The 21,155-nt window shown below is 41.1% G+C and overlaps 1 protein-coding gene across 3 annotated transcripts; it reads left to right on the forward strand.

Moving 5' to 3' along the window:
- The first annotated feature begins 2,459 nt into the window (after positions 1-2,459).
- On the forward strand, positions 2,460-21,042 carry ubr7 (ubiquitin protein ligase E3 component n-recognin 7). Of its 3 annotated transcripts, XM_064925028.1 has the most exons (12): positions 2,460-2,595; positions 3,993-4,122; positions 4,486-4,619; positions 5,728-5,788; positions 11,676-11,771; positions 11,872-11,925; positions 14,291-14,396; positions 17,500-17,630; positions 18,568-18,756; positions 19,212-19,392; positions 19,747-19,808; positions 20,153-21,042. In XM_064925028.1, exons 2-12 carry the CDS (start codon positions 3,994-3,996, stop codon positions 20,243-20,245), a joined length of 1,236 nt encoding a protein of 411 aa, XP_064781100.1. In that variant the 5' UTR covers positions 2,460-2,595; position 3,993; the 3' UTR covers positions 20,246-21,042. The 3 variants fall into 3 exon arrangements, with proteins under 3 accessions (XP_064781100.1, XP_064781099.1, XP_064781101.1); XM_064925027.1 differs by lacking the exon at positions 2,460-2,595 and having other exon boundaries at positions 2,613-4,122; XM_064925029.1 differs by lacking the exon at positions 2,460-2,595 and having other exon boundaries at positions 2,616-4,122; positions 19,215-19,392.
- The last annotated feature ends 113 nt before the right edge of the window (positions 21,043-21,155 follow it).

Here is a 21,155-nt window from a genome sequence, read left to right on the forward strand (position 1 = left end):
TGTTGATGGTGGAGGTCAACCTCCATACTTTTAAATGTTTCCAATTGATTCGAGATGGTACTATTCTGATTAAGTTTTTATTTAATTTTCCATCTACATTAGCACAGTAATGAATGTGCAAAAGGTTTATTTGACCTTCCTCCCAACACAGGGAAGTGGCATGTGCTGTGACGAGTGACCTGACCTAAAGGGAATTGGACTGTTGTGTTCAGTAAGGCACACAGAAAACATGTTGATACTCTTTGTAACAGAAAATACATTTGTCCAGGTAATCCTTCCATGCTTATCAGTTCTGTTTGTTTCTTAATGAACACAACCCTGATTTTGTCCTTGACTATACAGCATGTCACTCATTGCACAGAGGCCCAAGTGTATGCGGGTTTGTGCTCTTCCCTTGTCCTTGATTAGTAAGAAACTCCCCTCACCTGGTTGTCTAGGGCTAAATTGAAAGCAAAAAAAACAGACTAGGCCCTCTATGTAATGAGTTTGACACCCCTACTATAAAGCAGGGTTTCCCTTGCACTACACAGCTGATTCAAAGCTTGATGAGTTAAATCATCGGTGTAGTGCATGGGCAAAAATGTGCACTGGGGGGGCTGCTATAAAGGATAATCTACTTGGGTTTTGGACTGGGTGTTTAGTGGCTCAAATTACATTTTCACTGAACCCTGTTTCAACTTCATTCCTCTTTTTACTATGTTGCACAACTTGGGTCCTCAGAAGTTGCAGTGTCTACAAAGGGCCACGTTCAGTAGGCATAAGATGGAAGAAGCATTTACAGATGGAGTTACTACCTGAACTCATAAGAATGCTCATTTTGATCCATTTTCTTCCTACTGAAAGTACTATTGGTTTTAAGATACAACTGAAACCTTAAGCTAGCCAATAACCTGATTTGATCAGTAAGTGTCAAGGTCAAATCATACATTGTAGAAGCTTCCCTACTCAACCAGAGTTGTCCACCCTTGATTCAACCTACACAAGTCCCAAATTATAGTTTGGATGTAGAGACACTGCCTGTCTTGGTTTTTTCTGTTTATAAAAAAAAAAAGTGTTAATGGGAAAGGAATAGTTGTGTTACAAAGAAAAAAAATATGGGCTTGTTTGGTCTGTCTAAAAGAATGAGTGGCTATTCACGTTGGTGCTTCTGATTTTTATTGCCTTTCAAATCTAAATGCACTGTGATTAAAATAAGGTCTGGATTGTAAGAAAATTAAACGTTATGGGAAAATGTCTGCAGACCATGTCATTTCTCAAAGCAAGCAAATGCTGCGGGGACAGTGCAATTCTATTATCCATTAACAAGATGTCAAATACATTCCACTTAAATGATTGACATTTATACAAATGTTCAAAACAAACATTTCAATTGTATCAAGAGAAAGATGTAGATCATGATTGCCAAGGCAGGAGCAATACCATACATGAGTGGGAATGAATTAATAATAGCCACCCAGTGGATTGAATAATAAGGGCTGGCATATCTGCCCCCAAAACAGTGTCTTCCAGTCTTGTATGCCAGGACCACCAGACTCCCTTCTTCCTACAGTAGTCTTAAGTCCCAAATGGCAACCTATTCCCTACCTAGTGCACTACTTGGGCCTGGTCAAAAGGAGTGAACTATAAGAAAAAGGGTGCCATTTGGGACAGAGCCCTTGTCAGGCCCTCAAGGTCTTGGACCGCTTTGCAGGAGGCTGCATAATAGGGGCTTTTGTGTCTTCATCTTCCTCCTCCTCATCTGCAACAGATGACAGAACATTACTTTCGTGATCAAGTTACATTTGGGGAGTAGTTGACAGAAGTGAAAACAAACCAACAGACATGACAAATAAACATTTATCTCCTCCCCTTCCCAACCATAGGACCTGCTTAAAGTACATTGCCTATAGAGTGATTTTAAAAACTGTCAAGTGTTGTCGTCCATCTGTTAATATTGGACTCATTTTAGATTGCATCAGTTAAATGAAGCCTGTCACGGACTGAGGTAGGTTCAGTAAAATAATTTGACCAAGCCATATTTTTTAATTTATGTAGCACAAGATATGGTTACATATTAGTGATCAAATAAATACCAGTTATGTCAGAGATGCATGTTTTAATGATTGAGAGGAATATTCACATCAAATCTATGTTGACACAATTTATGCAGCTTGATAACACACTGTGCAGGCATGACACAAAGCTGATTGATTTGATAGCCGTAACGTCTTCAAATGTCATAGGCCGCCTACCCATAGTCTCAAGATGGAGGAATAGAACATTGTTTCATCTGAAATGACAGGCTGCAGGCTTTATGTTTTAAACCCTTGTAATTTGATAAGTTGTGATATCGGGAAAACTCAATGATCATATCAATACTCCGATGACGGAATCAATTAATCTGTTCACATGCACACGTAGCAACAATATTGGTTTGTACGTCACAGTGGCATCATAGGCACACAAAAAAGTATTTGTAGCCGAGCAAGCTAACGTTAGTCGGTTTGTTACTGGGAAGATCTGTTAGTTATGAAGTAGCTAGCCCAAAGACAGTTATCTAAATTCATTCTCTGATCAACGTGGGCGGTTTATCTGATCATCCAAAGATTTGCTAAGGTTGGGATTTGTCTATATAATGATTTTCATAGCAACTAGCTCTATCTACCGAAAGATGTTGTGTTCTTCCAGGTCATGATTAGCTAAACAAAATCGACAGATTTCGTGAGACAATAGCCACAATAAAAATAAACAATAGCTAGCCTCAATAGAAGCAGAGCAATTCGCGAACCTTGTTTTGTTTTTATCAACATCCATCGCGGTAGCTAAGCGTGTTGTTAAATGAGCTACCAGTAACGTTAGCAGGCTAACCAAGCTCACCGTCGTCGACTTGCAAATCCCCCTTGTCATTTCCTCCGCAAAATTGTTCTTGTACAACGAGATCCGTGAGGAGCCCCGATACGTCTGCGTTTAATTTCTTAATCCCCACTATCATAGAAGTCAGGTTGTTTTCTGTTTTTATGATAATTTCTTTCTTCAGGCCATCCCTGTATTTTAGCTCTCCTCGTATCTCAGTAGCTGCCATGATTGTTGAACCATGACCCTAGTTTGAACTCTGACCCGAGTCATAGCGGCATTTTGACGTACATTCGATTTGGTCAGAACCTTGTACTTTGAGACGTTCGCCATATTTGCACAAATACATATATAAATAACAATCACTAACTAAACCAACAGGTAGACAATATTTTAATTTATCAAAATGTGAAAATCTCTTAAGTGCTTTTCAGAAACTCCCGCCAACAGGGTGAAATATTAGCATAATCCGGAAATCGTGCGGAAGTTGTCATTCTGAGAGAGCTACAATGAGGGGGTTCGATTCATCTAGCCCAGGCGCCTGTGTAAGCATGTTTTGCTTTGGCTGAAAGTTGGTTTACATTCGACTTGGAACCGGGCTGCCTCCCTGGTGTGGGCCAGCTGCTCTATCTAAATCTGCTCAAAACAATAGTGACGTAATTAAGCAAGTGCAGTAATGAGTAGGATTATTTCTTTTCCCATGCAAAGTGATTGGTTTTCTGCCGTTCAAGTGAAAACTAATTTGACATTGCTAACATTTATTCGATGGAAATATATAGTATATAATAGTATCCGGACGATGCAACATGATGCCTTGTTAACAACATGACCGACCGCACAGATTACTGTTCATTTTGAGATGGGTGTTCCTCCCTCCCCGCTTTCGCCAGATGACGTGCCGGCCCATTGCCCGGTTCCATCTGGGCCCGTGTAAAATAACTCCCTCGGTGTATCGGCTTTGAGAATAACATAACGTCCAGTGCGCTCCAATGTTTTTTTTGCTTATTGTATCTAATTTATTGTATATTTTGCTGAACAGAGCATTTTGATACATCTTCTCAAGTCCTTCTGGACGTCCCTGTTGAGATTTATCTGGCGCTCTACATTTTGCCCTGGAACAGGAACTTGTATTCACACTTTTTCACCTTCTATTTTCCGAGAATGGCGGCAAATGAGGGAGATGAGGCTACTGTTTCTTTGGTAGATGTTTTGGAAGAAGATGAAGAGTTGGAGAATGAAGCATCTGCTGTTTTAGCTGGTAGTGATTCTGAGAAGTGTTCCTATCCCGAGGTAGGCTATTTGCTCCACATTGTTAGAGAAACACAAATTACCCCAGTTTAAGTTAGCTATAATACAGTTTTGCAGTCGAAGCCAGTGTTTAGTTTCAAATGGATTTTGAAAAATGGAACCTTTAGCGACGTCACCAATTTGATGTCTCCGCCAACCTAAATGACATAATTGTTAATAAATTGAACTTGATTTGTATTTTTATTAACTCGTTATAACAATATGTAACCTGTGGTTTTATCAAATGTAACGTTACATTTTCCCTTTAATGGTTCATTGCCATGGTATACATTGCATTCTTGCTCAATCCGAAGGACTCAATGTGATGTCAGTTTCACACGTGTTTGTTTTGATGTGGTCTTGCAGGGCTATGTAAAGCGACAAGCCCTCTATGCCTGCAGCACCTGCACACCAAAGGGGGGCCAGCCAGCCGGAGTCTGTCTGGCCTGCTCCTACAAATGCCATGAAGGCCATGACCTTTTTGAGCTCTACACCAAAAGGTGAGTTTCACTGCATTGTTGAGAATTTTTTCAATTCATCTTTCCTCAATTCCTTGCATCCTCTCTCCTTGCAACCTTCTCAAAACCTATTGGAGAAGAAGGTCTGAAGGGAGGGACCTCGGACCTACTCCTCCAATAAGTTTGAGGAGGTGAGGAGCTGGGATGACGAATTCAGATAGAGACGTGGAGTGGGCACCTAAAGGATAAGACAGACCAACACAAACGTGGGCCATGCAAAATAGATCAAATGTTGGGTGTCGATGAACGGATGTGATGCAGAATTGTCAGGAAATTAACAGAAATACTGTAGGACAATATTTCAGTGCTGTGTGTGTGCCCCTATATCTGTGCTCAAATGTATTATTGTCCCACACAATGAAATTGGGGAGAGGACTGTGGACCTGTCTCCTTCCATTTGTTTGTACACTAGTCACATGCGTCTTGCCACAGAGATCTGGCATTTACAAAATTACACTGATTGGGCCAAGTTGCGAGTTATAGTAATTAATTTGTGGTGGATGACATGTTTACTGTTGCCTTGTTTGTCCTGTACCACCATACATCCCACTGCTGGCTTGTCTCTGAAGCTAAGCAGGGCTGGTCCTGGTGGGTCCCTGGATGGGAGACCAGATGCTGCTGGAAGTGGTGTTGGAGGGCCAGTAGGAGGCATTCTTTCCTCTGGTCTAAAACAAATATCCCAATGCCCCAGGGCAGTGATTGGGGACATTGCCCCGTATAGTGTGCTGTCTATCAGATGGGATGTTAAATAGGTGTCCTGACTCTCTGTGGTCACTAAAGATCCCATGGCACTTATTGTAAGAGTTGGGGTGTTAACCCCGGTGTCCTGGCTAAATTCCCAATCTGGCCCTCATACCATCATGGCCCTCATCCCCAGCTTCCAATTGGCTCATTCATCCCTCCCTCCTCTCCCCTGTAACTATTCCCCAGGTATTTGCTGTAAATGAGAATGTGTTCTCAGTCAACTTACCTAGTAAAATAAGGGTGAAATAAATATAATCATGAACCACAGCACTCTAGCTTTATCTGGGATATTGCAGTTGCGAACAGAATTTTCCTATAGTTAATCTTGAGCTGGGAATTTTTGCAGGCATTTCCGCTGTGACTGTGGAAACAGCAAGTTTGAAGAGATGAGGTGCAAGTTATACTCAGTAAGTTTCCTTACATTTATTGAAATTGTGGTAGTTTAAATTAGAGACATTAGGCCAATAACAGCATGATAGGCATGTTTTATATATGTAGCCAGTTGCTGGTCTGGCAAAATATATTGGTAACAACTTTTGGTCTCCACAACATGCTATTAGATTTTCAACATTGCAGAACCAATTTTATTTTTGTGCAATATGTAACTTTTAGGGGACCTGACCAAATTCACATACAGTTGAAGTCGGAAGTTTACATGCACTGAGGTTAGAGTCATTAAAACTTATTTTTCAACCACTCCACAAATTTCTTGTTAACAAACTATAGTTTTGGCAAGTCAGCTAGGACATCTACTTCGTGCATGACACAAGTAATTTTTCCAACAATTGTTTACAGACAGATTATTTCACATATAATTCACTGTATCACAATTCCAGTGGGTCAGAAGTTTACATACACTATCTTGACTGCCGTTAAACAGCTTGGAAAATTCCAGAAAATGTCATGGTTTTAGATGCTTCTGATAGGCTAATTGACATTATTTGAGTCAATTGGAGGTGTACCTGTGGATATATTTCAAGGCCTACCTTCAAACTCAGTGTCTCTTTCCTTGACATTATGGGAAAATCAAAAGAAATCAGCCAAGACCTCGGAAATAAAATTGTAGACCTCCACAAGTCTGTTTCATCCTTGGGAGCAATTTTCAAATGCCTGAAATGCACCTGTACAAACAATAGTACACAAGAATAAAAACCATGGGACCACGCAGCTGTCATACCGCTCAGGAAGGAGACGCGTTATGTCTCCTAGCAATGAACGTACTTTGTTGCGAAAAGTGCAAATCAATCCCAGAACAGCAAAGGACCTTGTGAAGATGCTGGAGGAAACGGGTACAAAAGTATCTGTATCCACAGTAAAACAAGTCCTATATCGACATAACCTGAAAGGCCGCTCGGCAAGTAAGAAGCCACTGCTCCAAAACCACCATAAAAAAGCCAGACTACGGTTTGCAGCTGCACATGGGGACAAATATCTTACTTTTTGGAGAAATGTCCTCTGGTCTGATGAAACAAAAATAGAAATGTTTGGCCATAATGATCATAGCTATATTTGGAGGAAAAAGGGGGATGCTTGCAAGCCGAAGAACACCATCCCAACCGTGAAGCACGGGGGTGGCAGCATCATGTTGTGTAGGTGCTTTGCTGCAGGAGGGACTGGTGCACTTCACAAAATAGATGACATCATGAGGCTGAAAAATGATGTGGATATATTGAAGCAACATCTCAATACGTCAGTCAGGAAGTTAAAGCTTGGTCGCAAATGGGTCTTCCAAATGGACAATGACCCCAAGCATACTTCCAAAGTTGTGGCAAAATGGCTTAAGGACAACAAAGTCAAGGTATTGGAGTGGCCATCACAAAGCCCTGACCTCAATCCCATAGAACATTTGTGAGCAGAAATGAAAAAGCGTGTGCGAGAAAGGAGGCCTACAAACCTGACTCAGTTACACCAGCTCTGTCAGGAGGAATGGGCCAAAATTCACCCAACTTATTGTGGGAAGCTTGTGGAAGGCTACCCAAAACATTTGACCCAAGTTAAACCATTTAAATGCAATGCTACCAAATACTAATTGAGTGTATGTAAACGTATTACCCACTGGGAATGTGATGAAAGAAATAAAAGCTGAAATAAATCACTACTATTATTCTGACATTTCACATTCTTAAAATAAAGTGGTGATCCTAACTGACCTAAAACAAGGAATTGTTTACTAGGATTAAATTTCAGGAATTGTGAAAAACTGAGTTTAAATGTATTTGGCTAAGATGTATGTAAACTTCCGACTTCAACTGTAGATGTGAGTTAAAGATCTGTCATTTTCATTGAAAGCAAGTTTAAGAAGCGATATCTGTTTTATGTGCACTATTTGTATGCTTCCTGTTTTAAAGTTTAGTTTTTGTGTCTTTTACTTTCAGTTTTGTACCCCAGCTTAAAACAGCTTGAAAATACAATATTTTTGTTAATGGAAAAGATATTCCTCAGCGGTTTAGATTCGAGGTCAACCGATTATGATTTTTCAATACTGATACCGATTATTGGAGGACCAAAAACCTGATACCGATTAAATCGGCCAATTTAAATAAAAAATAAAAAAACATTTTTTGTTTGTAATAATGACAATTACAACAATACTGAATGAACACTTATTTTAACTTAATATAATACATCAATCAATTTAGCCTCAAATAAATAATGAAACATGTTCAATTTGGTTTAAATAATGCAAAAACAAAGTGTTGGAGAAGAAAGTAAAAGTGCAATATGTGCCATATAAGGAAGCTAACGTTTAAGTTCCTTGCTCAGAACATATGAAAGCTGGTGGTTCCTTTTATCATGAGTCTTCAATATTCCCAGGTAAGAGGTTTTAGGTTGAAGTTGTTATTATAGGAATTATAGGACTATTTCTCTCTATACGATTTGTATTTCATATACCTTTGACTATTGAATGTTCTTATAGGCATTTTAGTATTGCCAGTGTAACAGTATAGCTTCCGTCCCTCTCCTCGCTCCTACCTGGGCTCAAACCAGGAACACATCGACAACAGCCACCCTCGAAGCAGCGTTACCCATGCAGAGCAAGGGGAACAACCACTCAAAGTCTCTGAGCGAGTGACCCCGCTAACTAGCTAGCCATTTCACATCGGTTACACCAGCCTAATCTCGGGAGTTAATAGGCTTGAAGTCATAAACAGCTGCTGGCAAACGCACGAAAGTGCTGTTTGAATGAATGCTTACGAACCTGCTGCTGTCTACCATCGCTCAGTCAGACTGCTCTATCAAATCATAGACTTAGTTATAACGTGATAACACACAGAAATACGAGCCTTAGGTCATTAAGATGATCAAATCCGGAAACTATCATCTCGAAAACAAGACATTTATTCTTTCAGTGAAATACTGAACCGTTCCGTATTTTATCTAACGGGTGGCATCCATCAGTCTAAATATTCCTGTTACATTGCACAACCTTCAATGTCATGTCATAATTACGTAAAATTCTGGCAAATTAAGCGGTCCAAACTGTTGCATATACACTGACTCTGCGTGCATTGAACGCAAGAGAAGAGACACAATTACACCTAGTTAATATTGCCTGCTAACCTGGATTTCTTTTAGCTAAATATGCTGGTTCAAAAATATATACTTCTGTGTATTGATTTTAAGAAAGGCATTGATGTTTATGGTTAGGTACACATTGAAGCAACAATATGCACCACATCGATTAGATGCAACGCAGGACACGCTAGATAAATTAGTAATATCAACCATGTGTAGTTAACTAGTGATTATGATTGATTGATTGTTTTTTATAAGTTAAGTTTAATGCAAGCTAGCAACTTACCTTGGCTTACTGCATGCGCGTAACAGGCAGTCTCCTCGTGGAGTGCAATGAGAGGCAGGTGATTAGATGTTGGACTAGTTAACTGTAAGGTTGCAAGATTGAATCCCCCGAGCTGACAATGTAAACATCTGTCGTTCTGCCCCCGAACGAGGCAGTTAACCCACCGTTCCTAGGCCGCCATTGAAAATAAGAATGTGTTCTTAACTGACTTTCCTAGTTAAATAAAGATTTTAAAATATTTTTAAAATTGGTGTCCAAAAATACCCGATTTCCGATTGTTATGAAAACTTGAAATCGGCCCGAATTAATCAGCCACCTCTAGTTTAGATGGTACAATGATTCTCTACACTATACTTTCTTGTTTTGTCACAAACTGAAACTATTAGAATTTTAGTAACCAGGAAATTACTGAATGATTTCTGCATAGTGCATCTTTAAATTTTACCATTTAAATCTAAAAAATAAAGGAAAATGGCATTGTAGCCATCAAAGAGCTTGCTGTACCTTTCTACTGGCAGTTTTCCCCACTCTTCAGGAGTAAACTCTAATTCTTCAATGTTTGAGGGGTGCCCTCCACCAACTGGTTGTCTGTAGCAAATTGAGTTACAAAACCATGATGAATCTGCAAAAATCTAGTATCTGAGGACTAAGATGTGTGGTTTTATGGGAAGTATCTTATTGTAAATACATTTGCATTTTTCGCCTGTAATTTTGTACATTTTCACCCCAAATTCTCATTACTGAAATGTGTCCGGATTCATTTCTGGTCTTTAAAAAAAAAAAAAAAAAAAAAAAAAAAAAAAACATTAATAAACCAAATATGTTGTTGTAGTTTGTCCATAAACCATAACATTTACATTAAATTATAGTATTTATTACGTACAAACACTGTGGACTAGTTTGTGTAAAAACTCCAATCAGTTTTTAAATAAAGTGATGATGTGTCATCTAGGAGGAGTAGTCCTTAGATAGGCACAAGTTTTTTATTTGATTATTTAAAAAATAATTTATCCAGGCAAGTCAGTTAAGAACCAATTCTTATTTACAATGACGGCCTACCCCGGACGACACTGGGCTGTCCTATGGGACTCCCAATCACAGCCTGTTGTGAATCAGCCAGGAATCAAGCCAGGGTCTGTAGTGACGCCTCTACATTTACATTTACATTTAAGTCATTTAGCAGACGCTCTTATCCAGAGCGACTTACACACTGAGATGCAGTGCCTTGGACTGCTGCGCCACTCGGGAGCCCCGAAATGTATACGCTTATATACCTTCAAAATTAGGTTCTTATTGTCAAACACCCAGTTTACCCTACTTCGCCTTCTCATTACAGAAACAGATGAAAAAGTCATTTAATTGAATTATAATTTAATTTAGGTGAATTTTCAGTGTTATGTTTAACTCAGGCCTTTTCATTAGGGAGAAATGTTAAAAATAATGTGTAACTTTTTTTGGACATCGAAAGCTGTTAAGGTAATTCTCAACTTATTTTGTGAGAGTGACCCAACTGCTGTTTTCAGCTCCCTATTGGATGTAATTCAGATCTGGACTTTTTGCTGGCCACTCCAGAACAGTCCAGTGTTTCTTCTTAAACCATTCCAGGGTGCTTTTGATGTGTGTTTGGGTTGCTTGAAAACCCACAACTTTCAACAGAGACACCGTTTTTGGACACTGGGTTAAACGCTGCACTTCAAAACACCTTGATAAGCTGCTGATTTTATGATCTCTTGCACACACAGGCTCCGCCCCTGTACTAGAGGCAGCAAAGAAACCCCACAGCATTATCAAACCTCCCCTTGTTTGATTTTAGGGAGGGTGTTCTTTTCTTTGAAAGCTTCATTTGGTTTTTGGTAAACTGCTGAAGGAGGCTCAAGAAAGCCTGATTGCACTTCTCAACAACCCACCTAAACAAGCCTAAATCCAGGAGAAAATATTCTGTGTACCAAAAACCAAAATTATAGCTCTTTGGAAATAGAGATCAGCGCTATGTTTACTGATGACCAAAAACAGCAATTCTCAAACACTGAAGAATTAGAGTAATTTGCTGCAGTTATTTTTCTGCAGTTATCTTGGCCAAAGGCTGTGCAACCAAGTACTAGCTTCAGGGTGTCAACAATTTTGTCCATGCCATTGGTCTCTCAATTAAAATGATCAAATTAAGCATACAAAAATAAAATTGGTTTTGCGATGTTGAGAATCCAATAAGTGTGGTGCGTTTTTATTTTAATTTCAACTTAAAGAAATAGGGAATTATTTAAGAAAAGTGCAAGGCTGGCAATATAGTTGTCCGAAACTATACATCTAGGACTGTGTTAATCAAACCTGGTCCTGGGGACCCAAAATAATCAGGCTTGATGAAGTGTGTTAGTTCTAAGGCAAAAACAAAAATCTGCACCCCTTTGGGTACCCAGGACCATTGATTGAGAGGCTTTGATCAAGGCATAGAGTACTGCATGGTCCATGATGTTACTGATTTCACTGTCTTCTAGGAAAAGGATCAGTTGAACACGGAGAACAAATACAGCCACAATTTTGTTGGTCTGTATTGCACCTGTAACAGGCCATATCCAGACCCAGAAGACCCGGTGAGAGTTGACCATTCACCTCAAATAGTCTATGAATTGGTTTTTGAAAAAAAATCAGTATTCCAGTGAAGATCTATTGACCAAAACATGTCTTTCCCAGGTTGAAGATGAGATGATACAGTGCATTGTCTGTGAGGACTGGCTTCATGGCAGGGTAAGGCCTTTGTGGAGCACCAAAGCATAAGGATGTGTTGAAGATGCACAGGTCCCTGGGCTTGTATACTCCCCTATGTATTTATTTGGACAGTGAAGCTAAAATGTTTAATTTGTCTCTATACTCCAGCATTTTGTATTTGCGATGAAGTGTTTCATATGACGTGGCGGTACAGAATGTAACCTTTTTATTTGAGGGTATTTTCATACATCTGTTTTACCGTTTAGAAATGACAGCACTTTATGTATCTAGTCCCCCATTTGAAGATGTCATAAGTATTTGGGCAAATTCACTTAAACATTACATGACCAAAAGTATGTGGACACCTGCTCGTCAAACATCTCATTCCAAAACCATGAGCATTCATATGGAGTTGGTCCCCCCTTGGCAGCCTCCACTCTTCTGGGAAGGCTTTCCACTAGATGTTGAAACATTGCTGGGGGACTTGCTTCCATTCAGCCACAAGAGCATTAGTGAGGTCGGGCACTGATGTTGGGTGATTAGGCCTGGCTCGCAGTTGGCGTTCCAATTCATCCCAAGATGGGGTTGAGTTCAGCACTCTGTGAAGGCCAGTAATTTTCTTCCATAGAGATCTCGACAAACCAGTTCTGTATGAACCTCACTTTGTGCACGGGGGCATTGTCATGCTGAAACAGGAAAGGGCCTTCCCCAAACTGTTGCCACAAATTTTGAAGCACAGAATCGTCTAGAATGTATAATATATAATAATAATATATCCCATTTAGCAGACGCTTTTGTCCAAAGCGACTTACAAGTCGGCTGGGGCCACTACTTTTACATATGGGTGGCCCCAGTGGGAATCGAACCCACGACGCTTGGCGTTGCAAGCGCCATGCTCTACCGACTGAGCCACACATGTATGCTGTAGCGTTAAGGTTTCCCTTGGAACTAAGGGGCCGAGCCCAAACCATGAAAAACATCCTCTACAGAACTTTACGGTTGGTGCTATGCATTGGGGCAGGTAGCGTTCTCCTGGCATCCACCAAACCCAGATTCGTCCATCGGACTGCCAGATGGTGAGGCGTGATTCATCGCTCCAGAGAACACATTTCCACTGTTAGAGACCAATGGTGGCAAGCTTAACAACACTCCAGCCGACACTAGGCATTGCACATGGTGATCTTAGGCTCCCGACGAACAGTTCTTGTGCTGACGTTGCTTCCAGAGGCAGTTTGGAACAGTGTAGTAAGTGCTGCAACCGAGGACAGATGATTTTTACGCCCTACAGCACTCGGCAGTCCCATTCTGTGATCGCGGCTGAGTCATTGCTACTAAACATTTACACTTCACAATAACAGCACTTACAGTTGACCAGGGCAGCGCTAGCAGGACATACATTTGACTAACTGACTTGTTGGAAAGGTGGAATCCTATGACGTGCCATGTTGAAAGTCACTGAGCTCTTCAGTAAGGCCATTCTACTGCCAATGTTTGTCCTTGGAGATTGCATGGCTGTGTGCTCGATCTTCTACACCGGTCAGCAAAGGGTGTGGCTGAAATAGCCAAATCCACTAATTTGAAGGGGTGTCCACATACTTTTGACTACACATTTGCAGTTTGTTGTGGTTCAGATTATATTGTGCTTAGTAGAAGTGAATGGTGAATAATGTATTGTCATTTGGGAGTTACTTTTATTTTAAATAATATTATATGTTTGTGGATGCTACCATGATTATGTATAATCATGAGCAAGAAAGTTACAGAAGCACAAAGATCATATCCCCAAGACATGCTTACCTCTCACCATTACCAATAAGGAAATGGTAGTTTTTTTTAGGGGGTATGATATTTGTGAATATAGGCCTTGGACAGATCAGGTCTTCACAATGCCATAACTATTAAACACAGGGTTCTAAAACATTTGGTCACGAAGAGCTACTTGGTGTGCAAGGTTTTGTTACAACCCAGCACAATGGATTCAGTTAATCATGGTCCAAATTTAATGGGTTTGTTCAGTAGGAAGCAACATATGGTAAAACGGAAAGCGAAAATAAGCATTCTTATTGGACAGGTTTGGATAAGAGATCTGTTTCAAAATGCTTTCTCATGTTTTATGCCTACTGAACACAGACCATAATTTATTGATTAATTGTGCTAGAACAAAAGCCTGTACACCCAGTAGCTCTCCATGACCAGAGTTGGAGAACCCTGGTTTAACATCTTGGGAACCACATCAAGATAATATACGGATCCTGTAATCTGTGAAGTCCTATATCTGGAACGCATCCGGAGCATTTAACTCAAGACCAGCCTGGTCTTTACCCTGGTCTTGACTGTACACTTGATGCCATAGCTGCTATATGTATATCGTATATGAGTGTTATTACGTTTTTTTTTTATCCAGCACTTGGGTTGCCCTGTGCCAGAGTGTGTGGAGCTCCAGGAGATGGTGTGTGAGTCCTGCATGAACAATGCTCCTTTCCTGTGGGCCTACGCCACCCATCTGGCAGGTACTCCTAGAGATCCTAGAATTCACAGTGATTCTTCATGTAGTTCTATGGGTACTCTCATTACCTTCAGTTTACTGGCATGCCCCAATTAACAAATTCAGTAAGAAAACACTTCAGGATAGGAAACCATTCTTTAGACCTACCACATTGTGTTTCGTTTATGCTTCTATGTGAACGTACAGGTAACTGCCAAAATTAAGGAAACGTCAACATCAAGTTTCTTAATAGGGCGTTGGGCCACCATGAGCCACCAGAACAGCTTCGATGCACCTTGGCATAGATTCTACAAGTGTCTGGAACTCTGTTGGAGGGATGCGACACCCTTCTTCCACGAGCAATTCCATTATTTGGTGTTGGAGAAAACCCCAAATAAGTGTTCAACTGGATTGACATCTGGTGATTTAAGACCCCTCTTTCAAGTTCAGAGATCTCTTCTAGCCATGGTAGCCAAAATAACGGGCACCTGGACATTTTTAAACATTACCCTGAGCATAATGGTTTGTTAATTGCATAATTAACTCAGGAACCACACCTGTGTGGAAGAACCTGCTTTCAAAATACTTTGTATCCCTCACTGACTCAAGCGTTTCCTTTATTTTGGCAGTTACCTGTACAGTACTAATGAAACCTGCAGTAACTAGTGAACAAGAGACTATGGTTTGCGGTAGAGCAGTTTACTTCAATGGGTGACTAAAATACTAAAGTGCCGTTAGCTATTGAGGTCGATGTGTGCACGATTTCATGCCCCCTCAAGGATTTTTAAGGTCCAATTCAGCCGTTTTGATCTCAATATCAAATAATTTCTGGGTAACAATGATTTACCTTACTATGATTTATTTTCAATTAAAATGGTCAAAAAGAAACTAAATAGCTTCTTAGCGAAGAGCAATTTCTCAAGCAAGAATTTTGTTAGGACTGTCTGGAGGTGGTCTGAGTGGGAAAGCTGAAAACTAGCGGTTATTGGCAGGGAGGTTTTAGACTCTCATTGGTCTAACTAATTAAATCACCACGCCGGCCAAAACACCATCCCACCAAACCAGGCTGAAATTTCAGGCGGCCTTTTCAAACAGCTCTTACACTAAAACGGCATTATCATTTTCACTATTATTCCAGCCTCAGTGTGGAAATATGTACAGTACCAGTCAAAGGTTTGGACACCTACTCATTCCAGGGTTTATATTTATTTTTACTATATTCTACAATGTAGAATAATAGTGAAGACAAACTATGGAATCACACTCTTGGCATTCTCTCAACCAGCTTCATGAGGTAGTCACCTGGAATGCATTTCAATTAACAGGTGTGCCTTGTTAATTTGTAGAATTTCTTTCCTTCATGTATTTCAGCCAATCAGTGGTATTGTGACAAGGTAGGGTTGGTATACACAAGATATACCTATTTAGTAAAAGACCAAGTCCATATCATGGCAAGAACAGCTCAAATAAGCAAAGCAAAGAGAAACGACAGTCCCTCATTACTTTAAGACATGAAGGTCAGTCAATCCGGAAAATTAAGAACTTAGTTTCTTCAAGTGCAGGTGCAAAAACCATCAAGCGCTATGATGAAACTGGCTCTCAAGAGGACCGCCACAGGAAAGGAAGACCCAGAGTTCCCTCTGCTGCAGAGGATAAGTTCATTAGAGTTACCAGCCTCAGAAATTGCAGCCCAAATAAATGCTTCAGAGTTCAAGTAGACAGACACATCAACATCAGCTGTTCAGAGGAGACTGTGTGAATCAGGCCTTCATGGTCGAATTGCTGCAAAGAAACCACAACTAAAGGACACCAATGAGAAGAAGAGACTTGCTTGGGCCAAGAAACACGAGCAATGAACATTAGACCAGTGGAAATCTGTTCTTTGGTCCGATGAGTCAAAATTTGAGATTTTTGTTTCCAACCACTGTGTCTTTGATATGCACAGTAGGTGAACGGATGATCTCCGGCATGTGTTGTTCCCACCGTGAAGCATAGAGGTGTGGGGGTGCTTTGCTGGTGACCCTAATTTATTTAGAATTCAAGACACACTTAACCAACATGGCTACCACAGCATTCTGCAGCTATACGCCATCCCATCTGGTTTATGCTTAGTGGGACCATGATTTGTTTTTCAAAAGGACAATGACCCAACACACCTCCATGCTGTGTAAGGGATATTTGACCAAGGAGAGTGATGGAGCGCTGCTTCAGATGACCTGGCCTCCACAATCACCCGACCTCAACCCAATTGAGATGGTTTGGACTGCAGAGTGAAGGAAAAGCAACCAACAAGTGCTCAGCATATGTTGGAAAAACATTCCAGGTGAAGCTGGTTGAGAGAATGCCAAGAGTGTGCAAAGCTGTCATCAAAGCAACGGGTGGCTACTTCAAAGAATCTAAAATATTTTGATTTGTTTAACACTTTTTTTGGTTACTACATCATTCCATATGTGTTATAACACGGTGTCAAATTATATAAGTCAGAATAAAACACTAGACATTCCTAGGACAATCAGAGGCTTCTCTGTCGGATAAACTTGTCTCTGGCTCCGTCCAGGGTTCTGACTAGAAGGAGTACAGCTACAATAGGAAGTATTTTTACGCAGCAGGTTAGGAGACTTAGGTTAAGGTCAAGAAAAGAGTTGGGGTTAGCTAAAATGCTGTCCTAACCTGCTATGAAGTCACTTCCGGCCGTAACTGTACTCCCTCACCTGTTTTCCACGTCATATCAAAAGGGCGGCCTTGGAAAAGCTCCTCTGCTGGTAGACTTGCTCACAACACAGACATGACAAAAACATTGCTGGATTCCTATCGAACAGGCGGCTCTAAATATATAACTTAGATAGCTGTTTGATAACATCAAAAGGGCGGCCTTGGAAAAGCTCCTCTGCTGGTAGACTTGCTCACAACACAGACATGACAAAAACATTGCTGGATTCCTATCGAACAGGCGGCTCTAAATATATAACTTAGATAGCTGTTTGATAAATGAGGGGGGGGGGAAACTACTACATGATATTACATGAAAATATTGCCTTGCTAGATTGATGAATACAGCCATTGTAAAACAGTGCAAAGAGCCTGTCAGTTCTTAAGTGGCTCCATGTTGTTTTGTATTTCTCCTCCAGTGCCCGCTGCGACCAAAGCCAGCCCCTGCAAAGCAGAAGGGGACGTGACGAATGAAGAGGGGGACCGTGAGGAGGGCAAGAACACAACAGAGGAGGCCTCCACGAGCCTCAATAACCAGGGTGAAGAGAAGGTACTCACTCCACACAAAGCTTCATATACACAATGTTACGAGAACAATGAATAGCATTTTATTTCTTGCAGTACATTGAATATCATGAATGAACCAGTAATGGGTATCTTGGTTTAAAAGTATCACTGAGAAAGGGATATTATTACCAGATAAAACAGATGGATGGAACTATATTATGTGGAAAAGGTTTCCAATGTGTCTTCATGCATTTTGTTTTCTTATGCTTTAGGTACACGTTTCAGAAGTCAAAGTTTCTGCTTTCACCACTGTTGACAGCATTGCATCCATGCAGAGCAGGGAAAGGGGACTGTCGGTATCAACCACCAGGTGGCTTCAGTCCTCTAACAGTCAGCATGAGATGAGTGCACAGAACCAGGCTGTGCTAGTTTCCTGTGGGTATTTAGGGGATAAATGGCCCGTGCCATGCGCAGATTCTCTGGTCTGCGGGGAGCAGCCCCAAGGCTTTGCGGCGCCCGCATATCAACAAGAATGATTTCATTAGTCAGCCTCTGAGGCGAGCAGCAAATTGAAGCCAGCCTTATTTGACAGAAAATATGGCAGCCCACGATTTGCCCCCTCCCGCAGGGGCCCGGTGAGCTCGCACATTTGCATGCACCAAAGACAGAAGTCACTCTTATACAACTGGCAACTGTTTTTTTTTTGGCGTGTCCTCGTAATTTTGGTTTGGGATTTAAGGGAGTGGTCTGTCTACTGGCGAGGTTGTGCAAGGTAATGGGCCTTGATAAGATACTTAGGAAATGTTTCCTTTCCTTAGACTTAACAGATTATACCGGGCACGATAAGTCAAAGCAAGGTGTTCACTTTCTACCCTCATCCTTTTAACCTCTTCATGTCTAACCTTTTGTAATCATATTGTGGAAAAGATTCATCTTTTGAGTGTTCAGAGGACATTGTGTGATATCTGTCCTACTTGCAGGTCAAATCCAATGGGGTGCCAGGCTGCAAAAGGAGGCACCAGGAGATGGAGGGAGGCTCGCCCTCCAAAGCCCCCTCCGAGTGCAGGCTCATGGAGCTGGGGGGCACAGGTACAGAGAGAGCAGAGTTTGGAGCTGTATTCTGGCCCTCAGCCTGGAGAACCAAACTCTGTTCCTGTGTCAGCTGCAAGGTATGTCTTCACCACTTATCCCATCAACCCGGCTGCTACTCTGTTCTCTGCTTCAGCCATTTTAGAAGGAAGTCAAACAGCCACAATCTGAGGTGTATTCACTGGGAACCAAATGAGCTGAAAGTGGGAGGGACTAACCTGAATTTGCCCAATAAGAAACGCTGGTTTTCGATGTAAAATATTTTCAGTTGCAAAATGTTTTGTTACAGTGTGCACTAATGAATACATCTGTTTTATTGTAGAACAGGTAAATACATGCATGTTGTTTAGGCCTTTTAATTTGGTGTGTATGTACGAGTAGTATCTTGAAAAACAAATCAAAGGCATAATACACCCAAATAAAAATGGTTTATGATCAGAATTACTGCATATTTATGTCGTTGAGTAGGCCTATATCGTTCGTAGAATTACTATTGACAATAGGAAAACTCTGCTCACCGGTTTCCTCCCCCCAGCAGAAATCCTACGCTGAAGCTGGTATGTCCTTTCTCCTGGATGAGTCGGACACGGTCTTAGCCTACGAGAATAAAGGAAAGACCACAGAACAGGAGCAGGCGGGGACCGCCGAGGGTCGCGACCCCCTGATGTCGGCCCTTAATACCCTGGGCCGGGTTCAGCAGCTGGAGATAATCCACGGTACGAGGTGGTGGTGTTAAAGAAGAGACTAAACCATTTCTCTCCCTTTGATGTTTGCAGGTCTGAAGGTTCTGGGTAGGTATGTGAAGTAGAGGAGTTTCCACCATTATTGCTTACACTGTACAGACCTGCAACCATCAAAACATTAGGGGTAGGGAGAGAATTTGGACCATCTGACAGGGAGAGAGTGAATGAAGGAAAGAGGTGAGGCCGGTGTTGGATGAGTAGTTAGAGCCATTCCCTCAGCTGTATTGATTGAAATACAGATGATTTATTTTGTGTGGAGACAACTATCGGTGCTGCAATCAAAAAAGAGCTGCTTTTAAAATACCCCCCCCCCCCCTCCCTTCTCAGGGTACAATGACATGAAGACTGAGCTGAAGGATTTCCTGCAGAGATTTGCTGCAGAAGGAAAGGTAATTAAAACCTGCAGATTTATCAGCGTACACACTATTTAGTTGAATGATCAATCATATCAGCATCATTGTATTTTGGTCCTCAGTTGATGTTCACTATCCCAGTGTCGCAAACCAGCCTTTATAATGATAGTATTGATGAGGATTGTTTTGCTCGATCTTCACATTGTGGTCACTGAATCTGGAATGCACCTCCTGGCGGTCCTGTCCTTGGTGTGTGACCATGAGATCAACCTTTATTTAAAGTAACTGTCCGATGAAAGACTCCATCTTTTGTTTGTAGCCGATGTCGCTACACCCAATAAGAGGCATAAAAAGTTTGTGCCCCATTTCTCACCCCCCAGGTAGTGACTCCCGAAGACATCCGTCAGTTCTTCCAACAGCAGCAGAACCGCAAGAGACGACGGGCCAACGCGGGCCAGTACTACTGCAGCTGAGCAGTCTCCATTCAGACAACTCCCGGTCTCCCCCTCTCCACATTTCCCCAACACCTGTCAGTATAGTTGTATTCCTTTTTCTTCTTCCCACTGAATGTCATTGCCTTGCGTCCAATATCATCTTCTAGTACAACTCCTCAGATGTTATGTTTAAACAAATAAAAATGCAGTCAAAAAAAAGGTCTATTGAACATTGTATGAGCTTGTGTGTTATCTTGTTCTGGGCAGTATGCTTTGTTGTACTGTACTCGGGACTCTGCAATGTGATTTGTCTACTGAGGCTAAGCAGGTTAATGAACTGGCATTTGGTTGATGTGGATGATACTTTGGTTATCTTTTTCTAGAGGGTATTATTAGTCTATCATTGCTCTCCCTCAAACACTTTTTGTTTAAACTGGAGAGAAAGCCTAAGTTCAGTTTGCCTGACAGCAAGTGTTCCAGACAACAGACAGAGCAGTGACTCCTTGACCTTTTATTTACCTTTTTATTTGAATAAACATCAATGGATTTGCTCATTAGAACTCATTAGAACAATGCATTATCAAAACTGGTTAAGCTGGTCATTGTTCCCATGACACGCTTTCTCTCAACTCATTCCTTTGACAATTTCTAATTTTGTATTTGTCCTTAGTTGCAATTTCCTTAGTGCCGTTACAGCTGTTTGTAGATCGCATGATTGCAGAACCCTGGCCCATAAGTATGGTTGGTATTTTAAAGGACCACGTTAAATGTTACCATTGGTTTCCCTGTTCCTTTTTAATGTTCACTCTAAGAAATAAAGCTATGAATAATGTAAATTGTTTTAGCGTTATTGTTACTTACAGCAGTTACACCTGGGAACCATCAACCCATCCATTAGAGAATATAATGGAAGTTTAAATATTTTTTTGCTATCTTTAATACCCACATG

Source organism: Oncorhynchus masou, chromosome 19, assembly GCF_036934945.1.
Source record: "Oncorhynchus masou masou isolate Uvic2021 chromosome 19, UVic_Omas_1.1, whole genome shotgun sequence".
NCBI classification, from domain to species: Eukaryota; Metazoa; Chordata; class Actinopteri; order Salmoniformes; family Salmonidae; genus Oncorhynchus; species Oncorhynchus masou.